The sequence below is a fragment of the Bubalus kerabau genome, chromosome 22, assembly GCF_029407905.1.
Source record: "Bubalus kerabau isolate K-KA32 ecotype Philippines breed swamp buffalo chromosome 22, PCC_UOA_SB_1v2, whole genome shotgun sequence".
Taxonomy (NCBI): Eukaryota; Metazoa; Chordata; class Mammalia; order Artiodactyla; family Bovidae; genus Bubalus; species Bubalus kerabau.
Genome location: NC_073645.1, coordinates 20,098,318 through 20,120,929, shown reverse-complemented (window position 1 = coordinate 20,120,929; position 22,612 = coordinate 20,098,318). Strand labels below are relative to the sequence as shown.

The 22,612-nt window shown below is 44.3% G+C and overlaps 1 protein-coding gene across 1 annotated transcript in view; it reads left to right on the top strand.

Annotated features, from left to right (window-relative positions):
- Window positions 1-22,612, top strand: part of BLNK (B cell linker) — a 63,294-nt gene that overhangs the window by 21,739 nt on the left and 18,943 nt on the right. Inside the window, exons 4-8 of the mRNA XM_055561072.1 lie at window positions 770-810; window positions 5,575-5,731; window positions 8,697-8,860; window positions 17,138-17,219; window positions 18,414-18,485. Of these exons, the coding sequence (XP_055417047.1) occupies window positions 770-810; window positions 5,575-5,731; window positions 8,697-8,860; window positions 17,138-17,219; window positions 18,414-18,485 (516 nt within the window). The remainder of the gene's footprint in view (window positions 1-769; window positions 811-5,574; window positions 5,732-8,696; window positions 8,861-17,137; window positions 17,220-18,413; window positions 18,486-22,612) is intronic.

Sequence of the window (22,612 nt, the reverse complement as noted above, 5' to 3'; positions counted from 1 at the left end):
TGCTGTAGAGCCTAGGACACTGGCTGCAGCCTGGAGCCCAAGGACAGCAAGAGCAGCATGGCACCGAGGTTCAGAGCATGCACTTGGAAGCCAGTCAACCTGCAGGGCTCAAATCCTGACTTTACCATTTACTACATGATCTTGGGCAAATGATTTATCTTCTCTAGGCCTCAGTTTCCTCACAAGGTTTTTGAGAAAGTGAAGTGAATACGAAGCTCTGATAATATTGCCCAGCATGTAGTAACACATCGGGAAAAAAATTTTTTTAATAAAATGGTCAGTGTTAGAGCCAGAGAGAATCTTAGAAGTGATCCCCTTTTAGAGATCTTGAATTTTATATTATAGATCTAAAAGTTGAGGAGGTCCAGAGAAGTTAGAGCCTGGATGAGAATTTAGGTCTCTCTGACTCCCTGTCCAGGGCTCTTCCTACTACACCATCCACATATTGATTAAAAAAAAAAGTGAGGAAGCAGGACAGTATGGATTGCTATTCCAAGGTCCAAAAATGTCTCTTGACAAAGACATTAAAGGTCAGATTTACCATTTCTCTGCCCTAGTGGGACTTTTACTAATACTTCAAAAATTGACTGTCTTTTAGAAAAGGATTCAAAAGGAATGAGTGTGAGATGACTGTAATAACTGTCTCAGGCCTAGCAGATGGGAGCATGTGGCCCAAGGGCAGGGCAGGCAGGCGCAGGGCTTGTGGACAGGGTGGAGCTGGCCGGCAAAAATTTATATTGTTCATTTTGCTTCCAACATGCCATTTCAGAGAGCCCAGCCGACGAAGAGGAGCAGTGGTCAGATGACTTCGTGAGTATTTGTTCCTGGGACGAGAAGGGTACCATTTTCACCATGGCCCCTGGGAGGTCTTTATAAAGACTTGTTTCTGAAATGAAATGCTGGTGGTCAGCTGCCCATCACAGAGGGAAGATAGCTGGGCTGGAAGGGCCACCAATAGGCGAGACAGCACTAGGCTGACTTGGGCCAGCACCACATTGTGCCGGGCTAGGAGCTTTACACCTACCACTTCATGTAATCCTCACCACAGCCCTATGAGTCGGCATTCTTATCCCCATTTTCTACTGGTATTCAGAACCAAAAAAAGATGTTTAAGTGTTTGAATATTTCCCAATCAGTTGGCAAATGCTTTTGCCCTGAATTCCCCAGTGCCCCATCACTGCTTGGTCCCTGCCAGGAGCCCTAATCAAACCAACAACTGAAGCATGAATGCCTGGCACATCAGGGAGCCTCTGGGACCCTCCTCAAGGTCATGGTCAGTACCTGAGCCGTATTAGTGGTTAAACAGTTTGGACATCAGTCCTGCCCATTTTATAGGTGGAGAAACCAAGGCATGGAGAGGGTAAGTACTTGCGGTTCCAAAAGTCAAACCCAGATCTCAGAACCAGGTTTTTCAAACCCAAGAGGCTTGCTACGACCAAGAGGATGTGAACAGACTCGGAGGGCTTCAGGTTGAGAGGGCCCTCCCTGACCTTGACGACATTGGAGTGGTGTGTCTGAATTAACTGTGAACCCCTTCAAGACGGCTCTGCAGCCCACAGAGCTCTTTGGGGCTGAGTCTTCAAGAGACAAGACATCCTAAAAACTCCTGGGCACAATGATAATTCCTCATATATCATATTCCCGCAGCAAGTTAGTCTTCTCTAGTCTGTGAGCTTCATGTCTGGAAGGGATCCCAAAGGGCCTCCATACAACCACATATCCCCTGTGGAAACTGAGGCCAAGAACATGAAAATGACGCCGACAGTCTCAATTTCTCAGCGGCCTAGTAGAATGAGAACCCCGAACTCCCGTCCAGTGCCCAGAACTCAGCCTGAGCCCAGCTCCACACTGTTTACACCCACCTGGATTTTATTCAGAGTATTAGGAGACCGGAGTTCCTCCCTTTTCAACTGCAGAGAAAAGATTTTTATAAAGAAGGGAGGAGGTGGCCTCTCTGAGGGTCACCCAGTAGGAGGAACTTCTGAGGGAGGCAGTGATCCCTCAGAAGCGCTGCAGCTGCGCCCCCTGCTGGCAGCACCACCAAGTCACATCTGAAGCAAAGTTTAAGAAGCTGGACCAATTCACCAGGCAGCCAAGAAAACTGAGCTCGCTCGCTGGATGAAAAGAACACACATTGGGGACTCAGAAAACATAACATAAAATAAAATCAGCCTGAAGAGGAGGGAATGACTTATGTCCCCAAGTCAAACAACCAAAACGGAAGTACCAGCTATGGCGCTGCTTCAGTCGCTATCTTGCGTCCGGCTCTGTGCGACCCCATGGACGGTAGCCCAGTAGGCTCCTCTGTACATGGGATTTCCCAGGCAAGATTACTGGAGTGGGTTGCCATCTCTTTCTCAGGGGTATCTTCCAGACCCAGGGATCGAACCCAGGTCTTCTGCCTTGCAGGTGGATTTTTTACCTACTGAGTCACCAGGGAAGTCCATCAGCTGTAACACGGATTCACTGAACATTCACTCACAATCATTCACAATCCTCATTGGATTCCCTTTGTACACCGAATGAAATCCAGACTTGTTGATAAAGCCTCCAGATCTGATGACATTCGACCCATGCAGACCTGTCCACCTTTCTCTGAACCCCCCTTCAGTGCTGTCACCAGGGATAGATATTTCATCCACTTGATTATTCATTTATTATTCACTACTTGTTTGTTGTTGGTCTCTCCTGCTAACATATAAGCTCTGTGAGGCTGGGGACTATGCTCAAAGTCAAGCTGGTTCAGAGTAAGTGAATAAATTCTGATTAAATGAATGAAGGAATGGTCAATTTGACAAGATTTTTGTCTGATAACACAGTCCCTCCTTCAGAGTTCCCATCAGACTGTCCAAAGTGTTGCACTTCCTCAAGTACTGAATGAATTAATGAATTAACAAATGAATTTTGTCATAATTTAGAATAACTTGGTGGGGGGGAGGATTCTTTAAAACTCTCAGAAGTTTGAACAGATTCTCTTGTAATTCTCTTGATGAGAAGGCATTCAATGCATTCTATGGTGCTTAAGTAGGAGAGGCTCGTGGTACATCTTCCCACAGAAGAGACTTTCCAAATGAAGGGCCAGCTCAGGGCTTCTGAGCAGCCATTCCCTCCTCCTCAGTGCCCCCAGAGCCCAGGCAGCATCAAAGCACTCATCCATTCCAGCTACGTTGGGTGGGCACCTACCCTGTAGCAGTCCTGTGCTGGGTCCTAGATTTACATCTCAGTCCGGTCTTCATGGCGGGCACAGTCTGGTGGGCAGCCCAGTGTCAGAGGACGGCTGCTAGGAACAGCTGACGTGAGGTCTCTCTTCCTATACCCTCTATGCCACCTCTGCCCACCTCCTCTCAGTCAGGCTGCTCTGCTGGAGGGGCAGCAAGGACTCCAGAACCCTCCCCAGGATGCACACCAATCCTCAGCCTCCAGGTAATTAAGTCCATGAGGCCCATCTCTGCTCTGTGAAAAAACCGAAACAAAGTGGGATGCCCACCCCATCTCCGGCTCAGGCACGTGTGTCTAGCTGCCCACTGGTTCTTTCACTTTTTGAATGTCTATTAAAGCAACTGCTTCTCAGTGTTCATCCTGACGTCACCCTGGAATGCCACAACAGCAGCGATCAGGTCCTTGGCCTGGAAAGAGGGTCCCTGGCTTGGAAAACCAAGGTCTTGCCCTCTTAAGCCTCCCCTCCAGCCCACCCTTTCACTCCTACTCTATCTCCCAGGCCCCCTTCCTGGGAATCATCACTGATTTCTCCAGATCACAGATTCAAAATTACTCAACTCCTCTGTGCCTCAGTTTCTTCAACTGTAAAATGGGATTAAAAAAAAAAAAACTATCTCTTACGATTGTGGTGAGGGGTCAGTGAGGTATGCAGTGCATAGAAATGTTGGTTATAATAATAATCACTATTATCATTATTTTATTCAGCCTATTTTCATATTCCCATCTGCTATTTCTGACCTAGGGTTTTGGAAAATCTCCCTACAGTGATTTTCTCATGTGTCCCTTCCTGTCTCCCCCACGCCAGGGTTAAGGACAAGCACCCTCTTCTGGGCTCTCTCCTTTTCGTCTCTCTCCCAGGCACCTCCAGCCACCTCAGGAAACGCTCTCTACAGCCTCCTTTCTCTTTCCTTCTCCCACCCTTCACCCTCCCTCTCTCCTCCATCTCCCTTCCAGCTGAGGAGGAAAGCGCAGTGCTCACTCATTGACTCCTCTGCCTGTTCCCAACGTCCTGGGCGCCTATCATGGGCTGGCCCCGTCACGGGCCCTGAGGATTCAGCTCTGAAGAAAACCCAACATGCACTTTAATGTTACACAATTGTCAGGCCAAAAGGCAGGTGCATCATTGATTCAGTGGAAAATCGTGTTTGGATGAAGCATTGTGTCAGGCAGTGCGTGGGAGCAGTGGGCACAGAGGTCAGAGGACCTCTTAAGTCCTGAATCAAAGATTTCCTGCACATGAGTATACCCCACTCCAGTGCTGTTGCCTGGAAAATCCCATGGACAGAGGAGCCTGGTAGGCTGCAGTCCATGGGGTCGCTAAGTGTTGGATATGACTGAGCGACTTCACTTTCACTTTTCACTTTCATGCTTTGGAGAAGGAAATGGCAACCCACTCCAGTGTTCTTGCCTGGAGAATCCCAGGGACCGGGGAGCTTGGTGGGCTGCCGTCTATGGGTTTGCACAGAGTCGGACACGACTGAAGCGACTTAGCAGTAGCACTGCATACAGAAAAAAAAAAAAATCGCACGAAATGCACAAGAAGCTAGTAGGTCTGTTTGCCGAGGGGAGAGGAACTGAGCAGCTAGGAAGACCTTCCTCCTTGTGAACTGTGTGAACTTGGGACTGGGTCAATGTATTTTCAAGATGGACTTAAATAAAATGCATATATATAAAAAAAAAAAGGGACTTCTCTGGTGGTCCAAGTGGTTAAGACTCTGAGCTTCCCCTGCAGAGGGCATAGGTTCAATCCCAGGTCCGGGAACTAAGATCCTGCACGCCATGTGATGTGGCCAAAAAAAATAAACTTAAATAATAATAATAAAAGTCTTAGTTGGCATAAGTGCCTCAAGATTTCAAAAAAGAAAGAAAGAAAGAGAATGGACTGAGTCAGTTTGAAGTCCTCATCCCTGAAGCTTTCCAGCTCTGTTTAAAACAAACAAACTTCATCTCCTCAAAGGTGTCTGTGTTCCTGAGCTTCCTCTTACCCTCTCTTAATAAACTTACATTTTCCTCAACTGTCAACATTATGGTTAATAAAACCTATTTGGCTATTTTATTTTATTGGGTCCTTTTTCTGTCTTCTCGAGATATATTTTACCTCTGGCTGTTCTTTGCAGACACACAGAGTTCACCCACCCTCGGGGTTAGATGCCCACACGTTTCCCCAGGATACAGTCCAGGTGATACATTTTGGAAACAAAAAGGCCTGGCTTCAACCCCAGCGTTGCCACTAACAGCTGCCTAACCCTGCTTAGCCAACCCCTCCCAGCCTTGCTTTCTCGCCCCTCTGCTGGGGGAGCAGCTCTGGCCCCCTAAGAATGTATGTGGCCCTGAGCATGGTGTCTGCACTTGCAGGACAGCGATTATGAAAACCCAGATGAGCACTCGGACTCAGAGATGTACGTGCTGCCAGCTGAGGAGGCCGGGGACGACAGCTATGAGCCGCCACCTGCGGAGCAGGAGACACGGACAGTTCACCCGGCCCTGCCCTTCACCAGGGGCGAGTATGTAGGTGAGTCCCTGCTGGACCTTGGGTGCTTGGCCCTCACGGCAGCAGGGAGCGGGGCGGGCCAAGGTTGCAGGGTGGTGGGAGCTCTGACTTTCACTACCTCCAAGTGGGTCATCTGGTCACTCACAGGTACTGGAGCCCTCTGCTGGAAAGCTTGCCCTTTGGAGAAGGAGGGGGTAAACCTTGCAAATTGGGAATGTTGAAAACAGGCAAAAGATAAAGCAACCATACCCCAATGTGGCTCCCAACCCCACCCCACCTCATTTCCTGTAGTCCCCAGAGAAATCAATCCTGAGGTTAGTCGCTGCTTCTTCTCCAGCTTCCTACCCTCAAGGTTCTGACATTTCTCTTGAGATGACTGTACAGAACAAGGAGAGCTGCGAGGATCTCAGTGTTTGCTAAGGCCCCTCCTTCCTCTCTCACCCCGCCCCCACATCGGCAAGCTGCACAGACACTCCTGAGTCTAGACTCTAGACTCTTAACTGTGGGGCGGGGGGAGTGGTAAAGAGCTCTAGGCCGAGAATGAGGCTCTTGAATTAAATGGACAAGTCTTAGGTGTGGTCTCCAGGCCTGAGTGTAGCTTTTAATGCCCCTCCAAGAAGTCTGTGTTCCATTCTAACAAGTGACTAAAGTTCAATGAAGGCGAGGAAGGGCTTGTGTCTGTGGTGATCACCCTGGCACCCCTGGGAGTAAAGGGGTCCTTGTAGTTAACTGCCTCCTCGTGCATGCCAGGTACTGTCCCTTGCTTTGTGCAACGATTCACTTACTGAGCACCTGCTATGTGCCAGAGCTATGCTCAGCAGCTAGCAAGATCGACGCACTCCCAGACTTTTTACAGTTTACAACTTAGCGCTTTACTGTCGTGGTGGACTTCACTTTCTTGACGATCACAAAGGAAAAAGGAGATGCTCGGAAGAGGGAATTCACTGGGCCAAGGTTTTATAAGTGGCAGAACTGGCATGCAAGCTGGGCAACTCAGCCTCCAAAGTCCTAGCTCTTCATCACTCTGCTCCACACTCCACCACCCAATTTGTGACCTCCTTCACTCATTGCAACAACCTCAGGAAGGAAGGAGCTGCATCAGGCCCGTTTTACAGACCAGGAGACAACCATTCTAGCTGGGAGTGGGGAGGGGGGTAGATTAAGCAGCTCATATGGGCTTCCCAGGTGACATTAGTGGTAAAGAATCTGCCTGCCAATGCACAAGACACAAGAGATAAGTTCGATCCCTGGGTCAGGACGATCCCCTGGAGGAGGAAATGGCAACCCAGTCTGGTGTTCTTGCCTGGAGAATCTCATGGGCAGAGGAGCCTGGCAGGCTACAGTCAGTCCGTGGGGTTGTAAAGAGTTAGACATGACTGAGCATGCGCACGCACAAGCAGCTCATTCCAGGTCATACTCTTCAGAGCCTGTTTTCTGTGCTTTGCTACTTCTGCTGGGCTTAAATCTTGTGTTAAGAAATCTCAGTAAACACCAGGAGCTGCCAATAAAGCTATAAAAACTGTCACAGGCACAGCAGAGTAGATGCCTTGGTGCCTTAACACAGCTACACCACCAGAAAGAGGCTCCTGGGAGGCACCAATGTGAAGTTAATCACACAACTTCAGCGATGCAGAGGCGTGGGCTGAGAGCTGGAACAGGCCCCAGGACAAGAGCAGAGCAGGACAGGCAGAGGCAGGGACCGCTGCCTTGAGCCAGGGCCAGAGGAAGCAGGGAGCCAGTGTAGGCACCTGTGCTGTTCCAGGATGGGGAGCCCACCAGGTTATTCCCATGCTAAGATTTTCCTCAATGGATCAGTCAGAATCTGCACTCACAGATCAACTGGGTAGACCCCTGTTGCCTAAGCCCTCCACCACATGACGCAGGTAAGGTTAGTTCTGTTTATTAGGCATTGTCTTTGTCAGGCACGATGTTCCTCCTGCCTTTGCTGTTTTCTTCCTAATCCCTACAATAACTCTCTGAAGTGGATAGTTAACCATCTTCATTTTTAAAATGAGGAATGTGAGTCCCAGAGAGGTTACATAATGAAGAAGAGGCCCAAAGGAGCGCAGCTGGTGGGTGGAGAGCAGGGGACTGAACCCAGGGCCCTCAACTTCAGAGACTGGACTCCTTCACAACAGTTTCTGAGGATGGCCCTGGACCAGGGGATTCACAACTTCTCCCCCATTCAAGGACACCATTGAGGGGAGGAGTGTGTAGTTTTACCAGATGAGTAGTTGCAACCCTGCATATACCTTAGAATAACCTGGGGAACTTTTAAAACCTATAATGAAAGGTCCCTCCCCAGAAGTTTTAAACTGTATGTTTGGGGTGGGGCCTTGGCATTTTTTTTTAAAGCTCCTAGGTGGTTCCTAGGGGCTTCCCTTGTAGCTCATATGGTAAAGAGTCTGCCTGCAATGTGGGAGACCCAGGTTGGATTCCTGGGTCAGGAAGATCCCCTGGAGAAGGAAATGACAACCTACTCCAGTATTCTTGTCTGGAAAAATCCTATGGATGGAGGAGCCTGGCGGGCTACAGTCCATGGGGTCACAAAGGGTCAGACATGACTGAGTAATTAACACTTTCACTTTCACAGGTGGTTCCTATGTGTAAGCAGGATTGAGAATCATCGCCCTTAAGGCTTTAGGGAGCAAAGTGAATCCATTGAGGATTACTGCTCCCCTTAGCCCCCGATACTGCCAAGGTCACCATCTACTCTATTTAGCCACATGCTTGGACTGTCAGCTCTCCTGGGTCTGTGGGTCTCATGGCTCCCTGGAAGGACCCTCTTCTGGTTTTTATAATGTAGGTCAATGGGTTGTTGACATTTTTGCCTGTCATACTTTTTAAAGGAATGCCCCAGTCAATAGCATGTTGGCTACATGGATGCTGGTAGTTTTATACTTTCTAGAACTCGGTGGCTTCTGCCCAAGAAATGATCCAGAACCCTTTCATCTTATGTTTTGTTGTTCTTGTTGTTCCTCTCAAGACAACCGATCAAGCCAGAGGCAGTCTCCACCCTTCAGCAAGACTCTTCCCAGTAAACCCAACTGGCCTTCTGCAAAGGCGAGACTGGCCACCTCTCTGCCAGCCAACACTTCATTGCATAAACCTCAAGTCCCACCCAAACCCAAAGAGCTCCTTGAGGATGAGGTAAAGTAAATCTGTCCGGAAGGCTGCCCAGACCAAGGAGAAGGCAGGATGCAGGGGCCAGATGGGGGGAGGGACAGGACAGTGTAGCCTCAGGCGTGTCTTCCTTCCTCCAGGCCTGGGTCTCTGACCGGTGCTAACCACCTGCCCCGAAACACTCCATTGTCCTGCTGGAAGGATGTTTTCTCTTAAAATGTCATATATGGCCTTATTTAAGCACTTTCAATTACTAATCAGGTATATGATGTAATATCCAACCTGGATTTGTGCCCCTCTCACTATTTCCTCTTTCTTATCCCTCAGTTTCCTGCAAATCTCTCATTCCTCCATAAGATACTTCCCCATCTTTATCCTCCTATGCTTCTCTCCCTGTCCTGCCTCATTTTCTTTCCCCCACTTTCTTTCTCTCTGATCCTCTAAATTGCAAAGGGGTGCAATGGGATGTATACTGGAGACCCCCTGTCTGTATGGAGACCCTGCACAACCTTTGGAAGAACTGACCCCACACTTCCTTCGGCATCTCTTGCTTCTCACTCTCTCTCCCAAGCCCCAGGTATCCAGGAACCTCCTTTGCCAACTGTCTGGGACCCAACTCTGGGTTTATCTTATCAACCTCCCTTCTGCCAGCACCCTAAATTTTCATGTCTTATTCCCTATGAAATTTTTAAAAAATGAATGGGTAAACTTATCCAGACTATTGTAAGAATGACTGATAAAGCCTAATATATTATGGCTCCCAGAAGTACTGCATTTTAAAAAAGTCAAAGACAAGCCCTCAAACTTAGCCTTTAGAACAGTTATACAAGTGCAATGGACTTCCCAGGCGGCTCAGTGGTAAAGAATTCGCCTGCCAATGCAGGAGATGTGGGTTTGATCTCTGGGTCAGGAAGATCCCCTGGAGTAGGAAATGGCAACCCACTCCAGTATTCTTGCCTGGGAAATCCCATGGACAGAGGAGCCTAGCGGGCTACAGTCCATGAGGTTGCAAAGAGTCGTACATGACTGAGCGACTGAGTACACAAGTGCAACAGGCCAAGAAAGAAAACAACATTAAAGGCAACTCTTAACCATCACCAGACACATGGTGCTGCAGCTTCTTGAAGAAGCAAATGTTTCTAAATGCCTATAGGTGATAAAACCTATAGCTTACAAACATGCTGTGAAATGACGTTTTCCACCTTAGTATAATTTGTAGCCCAACAGGAGACATAAAAGAGAGACTTTTTATTTTATTTTTTTTAATTTAATTTAATTTAATTTTTTAACTTTACAATATTGTATTGGTTTTGCCGTAAGTCAAAATGAATCCACCACAGGTATACATATGTTCCCCATCCTGAACCCTCCTCCCTCCTCCTTCCCCATACCATCTCTCTGGGTCATCCCAATGCACCAGCCCCAAGCATCCAGTATCGTGTATCGCACCTGGACTGGCGACTCGTTTCATATATGATATTATACATGTTTCGATGCCATTCTCCCAAATCATTCCACCCTCTCCCTCTCCCACAGAGTCCAAAAGACTGTTCTATACATCAGTGTCTCTTTTGCTGTCTCGTACACAGGGTTATTGTTACCATCTTTCTAAATTCCAAATATATGCGTTAGTATACTGTATTGGTGTTTTTCTTTCTGGCTTACTTCACTCTGTATAATAGGCTCCAGTTTCATCCACCTCATTAGAACTGATTCAAATGTATTCTTTTTAATGGCTGAGTAATACTCCATTGTGTATATGCACCACTGCTTTCTTATCCATTCATCTGCTGATGGACATCTAGGTTGCTTCCGTGTCCTGGCTATTATAAACAGTGCTGCGATGAACATTGGGGTACACATGTCTCTTTCAATTCTGGTTTCCTCAGTGTGAATGCCCAGCAGTGGGATTGCTGGATCATAAGGCAGATCTATTTCCAGTTTTTTAAGGAATCTCCACACTGTTCTCCATAGAGGCTGTCCTAGTTTGCATTCCCATCAACAGTGTAAGAGGGTTCCCTTTTCTCCACATCCTCTCCAGCATTTACTGCTTGTAGACTTTTGGATAGCAGCCATTCTGACTGGTGTGAAATGGTACCTCATTGTGGTTTTGATTTGCATTTCTCTGATAATGAGTGCTGTTGAGCATCTTTTCATGTGTTTGTTAGCCATCTGTATGTCTTCTTTGGAGAAATGTCTATTTAGTTCTTTGGCCCACTTTTTGATTGGGTCATTTATTTTTCTGGAATTGAGCTGTAGGAGTTGCTTGCATATTTTTGAGATTAGTTGTTTGTCAGTTGCTTCATTTGCTATTATTTTCTCCCATTCTGAAGTCGTCTTTTCACCTTGCTTATAGTTTCCTTTGATGTGCAGAAGCTTTTAAGGTTAATTAGGTCCCATTTGTTTACTTTTGCTTTTATTTCCAATAATCTGGGAGGTGGGTCATAGAGGATCCTGCTGTGATGTATGTCGGAGAGTGTTTTGCCTATGTTCTCCTCTAGGAGTTTTATAGTTTCTGGTCTTACGTTTATATCTTTAATCCATTTTGAGTTTATTTTTGTGTATGGTGTTAGAAAGTGTTCTAGTTTCATTCTTTTACAAGTGGTTGACCAGTTTTCCCAGCACCACTTGTTAAAGAGATTGTCTTTAATCCATTGTATATTCTTGCCTCCTTTGTCAAAGATAAGGTATCCATATGTGTGTGGATTTATCTCTGGGCTTTCTATTTTCTTCCATTGATCTATATTTCTGTCTTTGTGCCAGTACCATACTGTCTTGATGACTGTGGCTTTGTAGTAGAGCCTGAAGTCAGGCAGGTTGATTCCTCCAGTTCCATTCTTCTTTCTCAAGATTGCTTTGGCTATTAGAGGTTTTTTGTATTTCCATATAAACTGTGAAATTATTTGTTCTAGCTCTGTGAAGAATACCGTTGGTAGCTTGATAGGGATTGCATTGAATCTATAAATTGCTTTGAGTAGTATACTCATTTTCACTATATTGATTCTTCCAATCCATGAACATGGTATATTTCTCCATCTATTAGTGTCCTCTTTGATTTCTTTCACCAGTGTTTTATAGTTTTCTATATATAGGTCTTTAGTTTCTTTAGGTAGATATATTCCTAATTATTTTATTCTTTTGGTTGCAATGGTGAATGGAATTGTTTCCTTAATTTCTCTTTCTATTTTCTCATTATTAGTGTATAGGAATGCAAGGGATTTCTGTGTGTTGATTTTATATCCTGCAATTTTACTATAATCATTGATTAGTTCTAGTAATTTTCTAGTGGAGTCTTTAGGGTTTTCTATGTAGAGGATCATGTCATCTGCAAACGGTGAGAGTTTTACTTCTTATTTTCCAATTTGGATTCCTTTTATTTTTTTCTGCTCTGATTGCTGTGGCCAAAACTTCCAGAACTATGTTGAATAGTAATGGTGAGAGTGGGCACCCTTGTCTTGTTCCTGACTTTAGAGGAAATGCTTTCAATTTTTCACCATTGAGGATAATGTTTGCTATGGGTTTGTCATATATAGCTTTTATTATGTTGAGGTATGTTCCTTCTATTCCTGCTTTCTGGAGAGTTTTTATTATAAATGGATGTTGAATTTTGTCAAAGGCTTTCTCTGCATCTATTGAGATAATCATATGGTTTGTATTTTTCAATTTGTTAATGTGGTGTATTACATTGATTGATTCGCGGATATTGAAGAATCCTTGCATCCCTGGGATAAAGCCCACTTGGTCATGGTGTATGATCTTTTTAATGTGCTGTTGGATTCTGATTGCTAGAATTTTGTTAAGGATTTTTGCATCTATGTTCATCAGTGATATTGGCCTGTAGTTTTCTTTTTTTGTGGCATCTTTGTCAGGTTTTGGTATTAGGGTGATGGTGGCCTCATAGAATGAGTTTGGAAGTTTACCTTCCTCTGCAATTTTCTGGAAGAGTTTGAGCAGGATAGGTGTTAGCTCTTCTCTAAATTTTTGGTAGAATTCAGCTGTGAAGCCGTCTGGACCTGGGCTTTTGTTTGCTGGAAGATTTTTGATTACAGTTTCAATTTCCGTGCTTGTGATGGGTCTGTTAAGATTTTCTATTTCTTCCTGGTCGAGTTTTGGAAAGTTGTACTTTTCTAAGAATTTGTCCATTTCTTCCACGTTGTCCATTTTATTGGCATATAATTGCTGATAGTAGTCTCTTATGATCCTTTGTATTTCTGTGTTGTCTATTGTGATCTCTCCCTTTTCATTTCTAATTTTATTGATTTGATTTTTCTCCCTTTGTTTCTTGATGAGTCTGGCTAATGGCTTGTCAATTTTATTTATCCTTTCAAAGAACCAGCTTTTGGCTTTGTTGATTTTTGCTATGGTCTCTTTTGTTTCTTTTGCATTTATTTCTGCCCTAATTTTTAAGATTTCTTTCTTTCTACTAACCCTGGGGTTCTTCATTTCTTCCTTTTCTAGTTGCTTTAGGTGTAGAGTTAGGTTATTTATTTGACTTTTTTCTTGTTTCTTGAGGTATGCCTGTATTGCTATGAACTTTCCCCTTAGGACTGCTTTTACAGTGTCCCACAGGTTTTGGGTTGTTGTGTTTTCATTTTCATTCATTTCTATGCAAATTTTGATTTCTTTTTTGATGTCTTCTGTTATTTGTTGGTTATTCAACAGTGTGTTGAAGAGAGACTTTTTAAATAAAATAGAGGCAGCATCCAGGCCCAAATTCCCACTTCACTCTTACTAGTTGTGTGACTTTAGGTATCAGATAACCTGAATCTCATCTTTTCATCTCTTCAGGTTCCTTTAAAGCTTGAATAAAGGAATATAAATACTTCACTAAATTCAGTGTCTCACACAAAGAAGCATTCTATGTATTGTATAAATTGGATTCCTTTCTACCATATTCTAGATTCTTTATAAAATCCAGTTTTCCAGTTTCTCCTGAAAACCGAGGGCCTGTCAACACTTGGCCAGTCATGGCCTTGAAGCAGCTGAGCCTCATGGCACCCTTCCAACTCAACTGAGAATCCCAGGCCCCTGTTTCCATTCGTCATCATCTTCACTGCTGATACAAGGCATGGACACAGCCTGGCTCCGCACATGCCCAGTTGCTATTCCAGGCCTGTTCCTGTAAGCACTTGAGCTTATGACCCCCCTCTCCAGGGACAGTTTAAGTCAGGAAGTCAGAAGACTGAGAATGGATTTGGTTTGTCAATCCTCAGTCTGTCTGTCAGTCCGAGGGGATGATGCCCTTTCAGGGTGTGAACAGGTGGCAAGGAGAATCTGAGCATGGGACACGGTAGGGAGACCATCTGTTAGGGTCTCACTGTGAATTCTTCCAGCATTCAGAGGGTCTATATGAAGATGCCAACTCAGACACAGAATACAAATGAAGATTGTGAGTTACATGAGGCTCTCCATTTCTGTGAATAACTGGAGGTGGACCCCAGTGGGGAGAGGCTGAGTTTTGCTAATAACAGCTTTGTGGCGGTGGCTCAGGCAAGTCTGAACCAGCGGGGAAAGGGGATGACTGGGGGAAATACATTCTGGAATGAGGAGATGGACAATCAAGATAAGGAAGAGTTAAAAAAGAAATAGAAGACAACATTAAGATCTGGTCAAGACATTAGATAGGAAAGGAAGAAGTCAAATACAAACACATATAAAAATGTTTAGCTCTGCCATACAGGTTACAAGCAAAATATGGGTTACAGGCTGACCAGAGAGAGTTGGGGCAGGTGGTGGAGGAGCAACTGCCCTAAAATGACAGGAGGGTCTAGCACTTGATAAGCACTGTGTATCAGCTGGTGATCCGAGCCCTCTGTGTGTATTATCTCATCACACCCTCACAGCAACCCTATGAAGTACACGCTATTATCACCCCCATTTCAGAGGAGGAAATGGTACAGATGAGGTGACAAGGGGTTGAAAAATTTGTCCAAGGTCAAAGAGCTATATGCTAGAGCCAGCATTTGAACCCAGATCATGAGATGCTAGAGCCCAGGTGCTACATGGCCATCCTGGACTACCTCTCCAGCATCCACTGACCAAAGGCCAGTCCTTCATTCAACACAAATGTTCCAGGGCTTCGCTGGTGCCCAGAGCACAGACCCAGTACCTGTCCTTGCGGGGTATCAGTTTTGTGATTTTATTTGACCTTGGACAGATTACTCAACTTTTCTCAAATTCCTCATCTGTAAAATAAGGATAAATAAATAAAAAAAAAACCTAACTTAATAGGTAGGTATTATTGAAAGAATTCAGTGAAATAATGTATGTGAAGCTATTAAATTTTCACATGAAATGTATTAAGGAAGAAACTCAAGTGGACATTTAATAACTCTTACACAATTACTCCGCCCCATATTTATGGTCAATTGATTATTGGCAAAGGTGCCAAGACAATTTAATAGGAAATAGTGCTAAGACAAATAGACAAATAGTGCTAAGATAACTGCATAAGTTCAGTTCAGTTCAGTCGCTCAGTCATGTCTGACTCTTTGCGACCCCATGAACCTCAGCACACCAGGCCTCCCTGTCCATCACCAATTTCCGGAGTCCACCCAAACCCACGTCCATTGAGTCAGTGATGCCATCCAACCATCTCATTCTCTGTCATCCCCTTCTCCTCCTGCCCTCCCTCAACCTTTCCCAGCATCAGGGTCTTTTCAAATGAGTCAGCTCTTCACATCAGGTGGGCGAAGTATTGGAGTTTCAGCTTCAGCATCAGTCCTTCCAATGAATATTCAGGACTGATTTCCTTTAGGATGGACTGGTTATATCTCCTTGCAGTCCAAGGAACTCTCAAGAGTCTTCTCCAACACCACAGTTCAAATACATCAATTCTTCGGCGCTCAGCTTTCTTTATAGTCCAACTCTCACATTCATACATGACCACTGGAAAAATCATGGCCTTGACTAGACAGACCTTTGTTGACAAAGTATTGTCTCTGCTTTTCAATATGCTATCTAGGTTGGTCATAACTTTCCTTCCAAGGAGTAAGTGTCTTTTAATTTCATGGTTGCAATCACCATCTGCAGTGATTTTGGAGCCCAGAAAGATAAAGTCAGCCACTGTTTTCAAAAGAATGAAATTGAGCTCCTATCTCACATCATATCTTAAAATATTAGATAAAAATGGATCATAGGACTGAGTATAAGAGCTATTAATAAAACTATAAAATTCTTGGAAGAAAACATAGGTATAAATCTTTATGACCTTGGAATAGGCAATGGTTTCTTAGATACAACAAAGGAAAAAATAGATAAAATTTACTTTAAAATGTAAAACTTTTGTGCTGTAAATGATGCCACAAAGAAAGTAAAGGACAACCTATAGAATGAGAGAATGTTTTTGCAAATTATATATCTATAAAAGATGTATATCTAGAACATTTAAAGAACTCTAATCATCTAAAGATATAAAAGATAAACAACCAGATTAAAGGTGGACAAAGGTGTGGAATAGACTTTTCTCTGAAGAATATATATAAATGGCCAATAAGCAGACAAAAAGATGCTTAATGTCATTAACCATCAGGGAAATGCAAATCAAAATTACAGTTAGATACCACTTCATACCTACAAGGATGCTTATAATAAAAAAGAAGACAATAACAAGTACTGGTGAATATGTGGAGAAATTGGAACCCTAATACATTGCCAGTGGAAATGAAAAATTATTGCAGCCACTTTGGAAAACAACTTAACCGTTATTCAAACTATTAAATATAGAGCTACAGTATGATCCAGCAATTCCATCATTAGGTATATTCCCAAGAAAAATGTCCATCTACACAAAATTTGTACATGAATGTTCATATCATTACTTATAACAGCCCCAAAGTAGAAAGAGCTGATAAGTGGATAAGTAAAATGGGGTATAATCATACAATGAAATATGATTTGTCCATAAAAGGAAATGAAGTAGCGATACATACTACAATGTGGCTAATCCTTGAAATTACTGTTATAAGAAATCACGAAAGACTGTGTATTTTAATAGTGTATGATTCTATTTACGTAAAATGTCCAGAATGGGCAATTCTTAAAGACAGAAAGAAGGTTCATGGTTGACTGGGTCAGGGGAGGGGGTGGTTGGGAGTGACTAGTGGGCTCAGGGTTCCTTTTGGGGGTGATGACAATGTTCTGAAGATAATTGTTGTGATGGTTGCACTCTGTGAATATACTAGAAGTAACCAAATCTCTTTATACCATGAAGCTTAATGGTATATGGATTATGAAAAATTTCTTAATATCACTCTTTCTTATCCAGTAAACTCCAAATGTACAGCATTTCTATATTTCTTTTAGGCTGATTATGTGGTCCCTGTGGAAGATGAAGATGAAAACTATATTCATCCCACAGAAGACAGTTCAGTCCCATCTGAAAAAGGCAAGAGTTTGCAGTTTTAAGCACCTGAAAACTTCTACCAGTTGATTGGGGCATTATTTGCTCACAAGTACTAAAGGGCTTAGACATGATGCTGCTGAGACCTCTCTGCTCCATGGCCACAGCATTTGCCTTCTTTGGTTGAGTGGCTGGTCCATCAGAGAGCATAGTGAGCAACCCATGCCTGTGTTTTTCAACCTTGATTCTTCTTTCTCCATCCTCTTCCATGATTTAATACTGTCTTCTCAAATTATAAAAGCACCTAGCTTCTTCTCTGTAGCTCTTCACTAAGAATGTATTTCTCATAAAATCTAATACTAATGAGGTCATGAGCCACCAGGCTAACCTTACAAATATTGTACCAGGAATAATTTCTGCAGAGGACTGAGAAAATGAAAGAATAAAATATGCTCTGTGTTCTAATTCTTTCAAATTTAGTGCTACGTCAGGCCCACAAGAAACATTTCATTTGTAAATCCTTCATGAAATAACAAATGCAGTTTCAAATAAATTATCTTAAAAAGCCCATGGCACGTACCCTCAGGTGAGGCGTGGAACAGGGTAGGATTACTTTGGACATAGTCGCTATGGAGAATATAATCCTGTATAAATGCTGCCTCTTCAAGTAACACTATTCATCTAATAAACCTGACTCCGAAGTAGTGGTACTCAGGTTTTACTCTGTCATCACGTCACAGCCCTCTCCTTCATGCCCTAAATATCAACAACAGCGTCTAGGCCCTCCGGGATTCCTGAGTTCACCCATAACCACAAAACAATAAGTACAAATGAAATGCCCCCATACCCCTAACCCTACAAAATCCAAGAGAAATGATGTGTGGCAGGGAAGGCACGGCTATTAATTTGGCCCCTCCACCGTTAGTTTAATACATGTTCCCCTGATGAAAAACAAACTCTTTCATCTCTGAGACCCCCAGTTTGGCAAATGAAATTCTAAGCAAGTATTCACTTTAATTATTAATATATTCATTCGAAAAATGTTTCTTTTTTTCCTCTGAAAAGACTACTTTTAATGGCTTGTGGGCTTAATTAAGCGTGTCTCCCATTCTTTGCAAATTATCTGGTCTAGCCCATTATTTCTATCATACATTTTTCCATAAGTGTAAATCTCCATCAGTAGACTGTATCTACAATATATACATATAACCCTAATATATATATGATTGTGTGTTTCAGCTCCCATGGTGAATAGATCAATCAAGCCGAATAACTCCTCCAAGTCAGCCTCTCCTCCAGGGACAGCTCCAGGTAGAATATACACGAGTTGGTGTTTTTTTTTGTTTGTTTATTGTGAAATGATTACATTCGGGGATTTGGCTTTCAATCCACTCTAAATAGGATAAACAACTCAGAGCAAATATTATGAAACAATCCCTTGTATTTCCAAATGTCTTCATAAGTAGCAAACAGAGACTTCTCGTGTTCATCCACTGTGTGGTGGCACCTGTGTGGGGGACCCTCGTCCTGCGTCTCACGTCCCTGCGTCTCCAACAGACACGTCCTGGTCTTCATCTGACCTCTCTGGGCACTTCACTGGTTTCTCCTCCTCTTCCCCTTCCCTGACTGAGGATGCCTGCACAGGTCAGCCTCAGCCCCCTGCTCTTCTTGCAGAATATCGTGCAGGTTAAGAACTTGGGTTCTGAGCCAGGCATTCCAGTGCTCCCCGTTCTCAGCTGTATCACATTGGGTCTGTACTTCACCTCTCCAAGCATCACATTTCCTCATGTGTAAATGGAGATAACAGCCCAAGCCCTGAGACAGGAGAATTCTGAAAATGTGAGTGGGAAATTCTTAAGTGCCTGGCATACAGTAGGTGCTCAGTAGACCGTTATTTTTCACTTTTTTTGGGGTGTATTCATTCTCCTGTATTCACTTTGGTGGTCTAAGCTAATGACCCTCTGGTGCCCAAACTTAACCCTTCTTCCTTCCCACCACCACAAGCTCAATGCATCCATCACTCCTACCCTTTGGGCATTGCTATTCCTCTTTACATGTCAGCCTCTGGGCTCTATGTTTCAACATGTTTGTGCTCTTTCCCAATCCTATTGCTTTTTTCCTGAATTTGCTCTTCTATTTCATAGAAGGCAATGGCAACCCACTCCAGTATTCTTGCCTGGAAAATCCCATGGACAGAGGAGCCTGGTGGGCTACAGTCCATGGGGTCGCGAAGAATCGGACACGACTAAGTGACTTCACTTTCACTTTTCACTTTCATGCACTGGAGAAGGAAATGGCACCCACTCCAGTGTTCTTGCCTGGAGAATCCCAGGGACGGCGGAGCCTGGTGGGCTGCCATCTATGGGGTCGCACAGAGTCGGACACGACTGAAGCGACTTAGCAGCAGCAGCAGCTCTTCTATTTTACTTGTCACCACCTTAACCAGGCTTTCTTTAACACTTCATACCTTCTGTCTTACAGAGTCCACTAAGCACATCCTCGCCTCTAGGCTCTTTCCTCAGTCACTGAAATGAGCTTCTGAGCCTTCCAAATTTTGCTAGCTTCATCCCATTACACAGCTTTTGCCATGTCATCCCTACCCAAACCATGAACTCTCAGTGGTTCCTAAGTGTCTCCTGTTGCTGTTGTTCAGTCACTCAGTCGTGTCGAACTCTTTTGCAACCCCATGAACTGTAGCCCACCAGGCTCCCCCATCCCTGGGATTCTCCAGGCAAGAACACTGGAGTGGGTTGCCATTTCCTTCTCCAAGGGACCTTCTTCTCCTGTAGGGTCTGGCAACTCCCAGACTGAGACCCACAGTGCTGAGTAATGCCCATACCCTCACCCTATTACAGCACAGAGAGATATAGGAGCCTCCTCCACAGCATTCTTCTTATCCTCTCCCCAACTGTGTACCCAACACACACACACACACACACACTCCCTTCTCTCCCAGACCTGAAGGCTCAACACAGAGATTGGGAGACTGACCTCTGCTTGCAATGACGTGGTCCTTGAGAGAAAATGAAAGAAGAGTATTTTTAGTAGGTTTTCCTAGACTCATTTCCTGTGCAATTGCTCACCCTCTTCACAAGTTCTTAATTCTCCTCACCCTCAGAACCCGCAAGCTCTTTATACTTGCAGCGTAGTGGTCAGAGTCATCCAGCTCATCGTCATTCCTGGGAACAAATGTCAACACACCGACCTAAAACGTCGTGGAGAGGTTGCCTTCTTCCCAACTGAAATAGAGACTCCTGGCCTGTGATAACTCAGGAGAAGAGCCGTCATTACTGGGATAGAAAATGTTTCATTGAAACAGATAAATGAAAGTTTAAGCACTCCTTTAGAACAATAGTTTAATACTCTCTGGCTCTTACATCTTAAAATGCTCTTCTTGCCTTACATGGACGTTTTCTTCCTAAAACACAGCTGATACTCCAATCAGCCTATGTTTCATGGGTCCTGCCTTCTGGCATTTGTTTGTGTTTTCACTTTTATGACACCAAACCCTACACATCCTTCAAAGTCCAGCTTGAAGTCTCCCCTCCTGGAAACCTCCTATGTTTTTTTACCCCTCAGAGAGCTTTTCTTTGCCATAAGTCTCATCCCACTTATACTCAGCCCGCACCTATTCTCCAATTGCTTTGGGTCTCAGTCTAATCTCCCTAAGTATGTTGCAAGCTCCTTGAAGACACGGCCTTAGTACCGCTGACACAGGAGGCCTTTTCTGACACCACAGTGGGCTAGACCCCCTCGGTGTGCGCGCCTATTGTACCCTGCACTTCCTGTTTATCCCCTGATCCTTCCTGAGATCTCTGTCTTTCCTATAAGACTCTCAGCTCCATGTCTTGCTTATACTTGTGTTTCTAGGGCCTAGACAGGTCCTGGATCAGAGCAGGTGCTGAAATAGTAGGTGGGTCAGTTGACTGAGAGCAATTGAGCCCCCCAACTCTGACTGTCTGTAAGGAATTATCTGGCCCCATTATGAAGGCATTAGCCCACTGGATTTACTATTCATTAGTTTTACATTAATCTAGTGTAGCTAAATTTTATCACTAGAGGCATCAGGTGCAGAAACCAAACTTGAACAAGAAAATAATTTCTTGGTTAAATGACTGTTGGATATAGACAGAAGAAAGTTCAGGAGGAGGAAGGAAGTGAGTTAACTTAAGGAATAAATCCGAACAGTTAGAGGGAGTTTCAGAGTATGCAAACAGTATGCAAACAGTATAGTTTTCAGAGATGATTTTTGTAAAATGAATAATCAGACTCCTGGCCTATGTCTTTGAATAATTGAACCATTGTCCTTTAAAGGCTTCAGAAAGTGCCCTATAGGCATCACGACAGTGCTAAGGTTTCAGGTGTCCCTATCAAAGTACCCCACCGTGACACTTGAAAGTGAAAGTCGCTCAGTTGTGTCCAGGACTATACAGTCCATGGAATTCTCTAGGCCAGAATACTAAGTGGGTAGCCTTTCCCTTATCCAGGGGAACTTCCCAACCCAGGGATTGAACCCAAGTCTCCCACACTGCAGAATACTGGAGTGGGTAGCCTATCCCTTCTCCAGTGGACCTTCCCGACCCAGTAATTGAACTGGAGTCTCCTGCATTGCAGGCGGATTCTTTACCAACTGAGCTATAAGGGAAGCCTGACACTTGTTTCTGGTTAATGTTGCTCTTGGCTCTTTGATGGCTAGTAAGGTGCCGGCCAAGGATCACACACTGGATTAGGCACAAAGGGAGGCTCTCTCTCTCGGTGTTCCATCCTGGGAAGCACAGTAGTGGGACTTAGCCGAGACTCCAAAGCCAGACGGTCCAAGCCTTGGCTCTGACACTCACTAGGTACTAGCCTTCAAGCAAGCTAAGAAATCCCCCTGTCTGTTTCCCCTACTGAAAAAATTAAGGAGAAAATGGCACCTATGCCTCAGGATATTGTGAGCATTAAATGAGTAAAAAGATATGAGTCATACATAAAATATAAGCTCTTTGTGATTTATTATGATTATTATTGTCCAGAATCACTTGTTCAACCTGCCTTAATTCAAGACCATCTGGTAGAGCAGCCTGTGCACATCTCAGGGAAGTGTTCCTTTCTTTCCATATAAAGTTTTACTCTAAATCACGTTTTTCCAGGCTCAGCACAGTTGGCGCTTGGGGCTAGGTGATTCTTGTGGGGGCTGTCCTGTGCATTGCGGGCTGTTCAGCAGCATCTCTAGCCCCTGCCCACTAGATGCCAGTATACCCCCTTCCTCAACAGTGATTGGCAAAGATGTCTCCAGTCACTGCCTGGAGGAGGGAGACAAAATCACTCCCCGTTCAGAACCACTGGTCTAAACAAACTGAAAGACTGTCGCCCATTGTGATTTATCTCTAAATGTGCATTTAGAAGGTGGTTCGAGCTCTGGTTGATTTTGTAGCTTTTGTCAGAAGATGGTACTC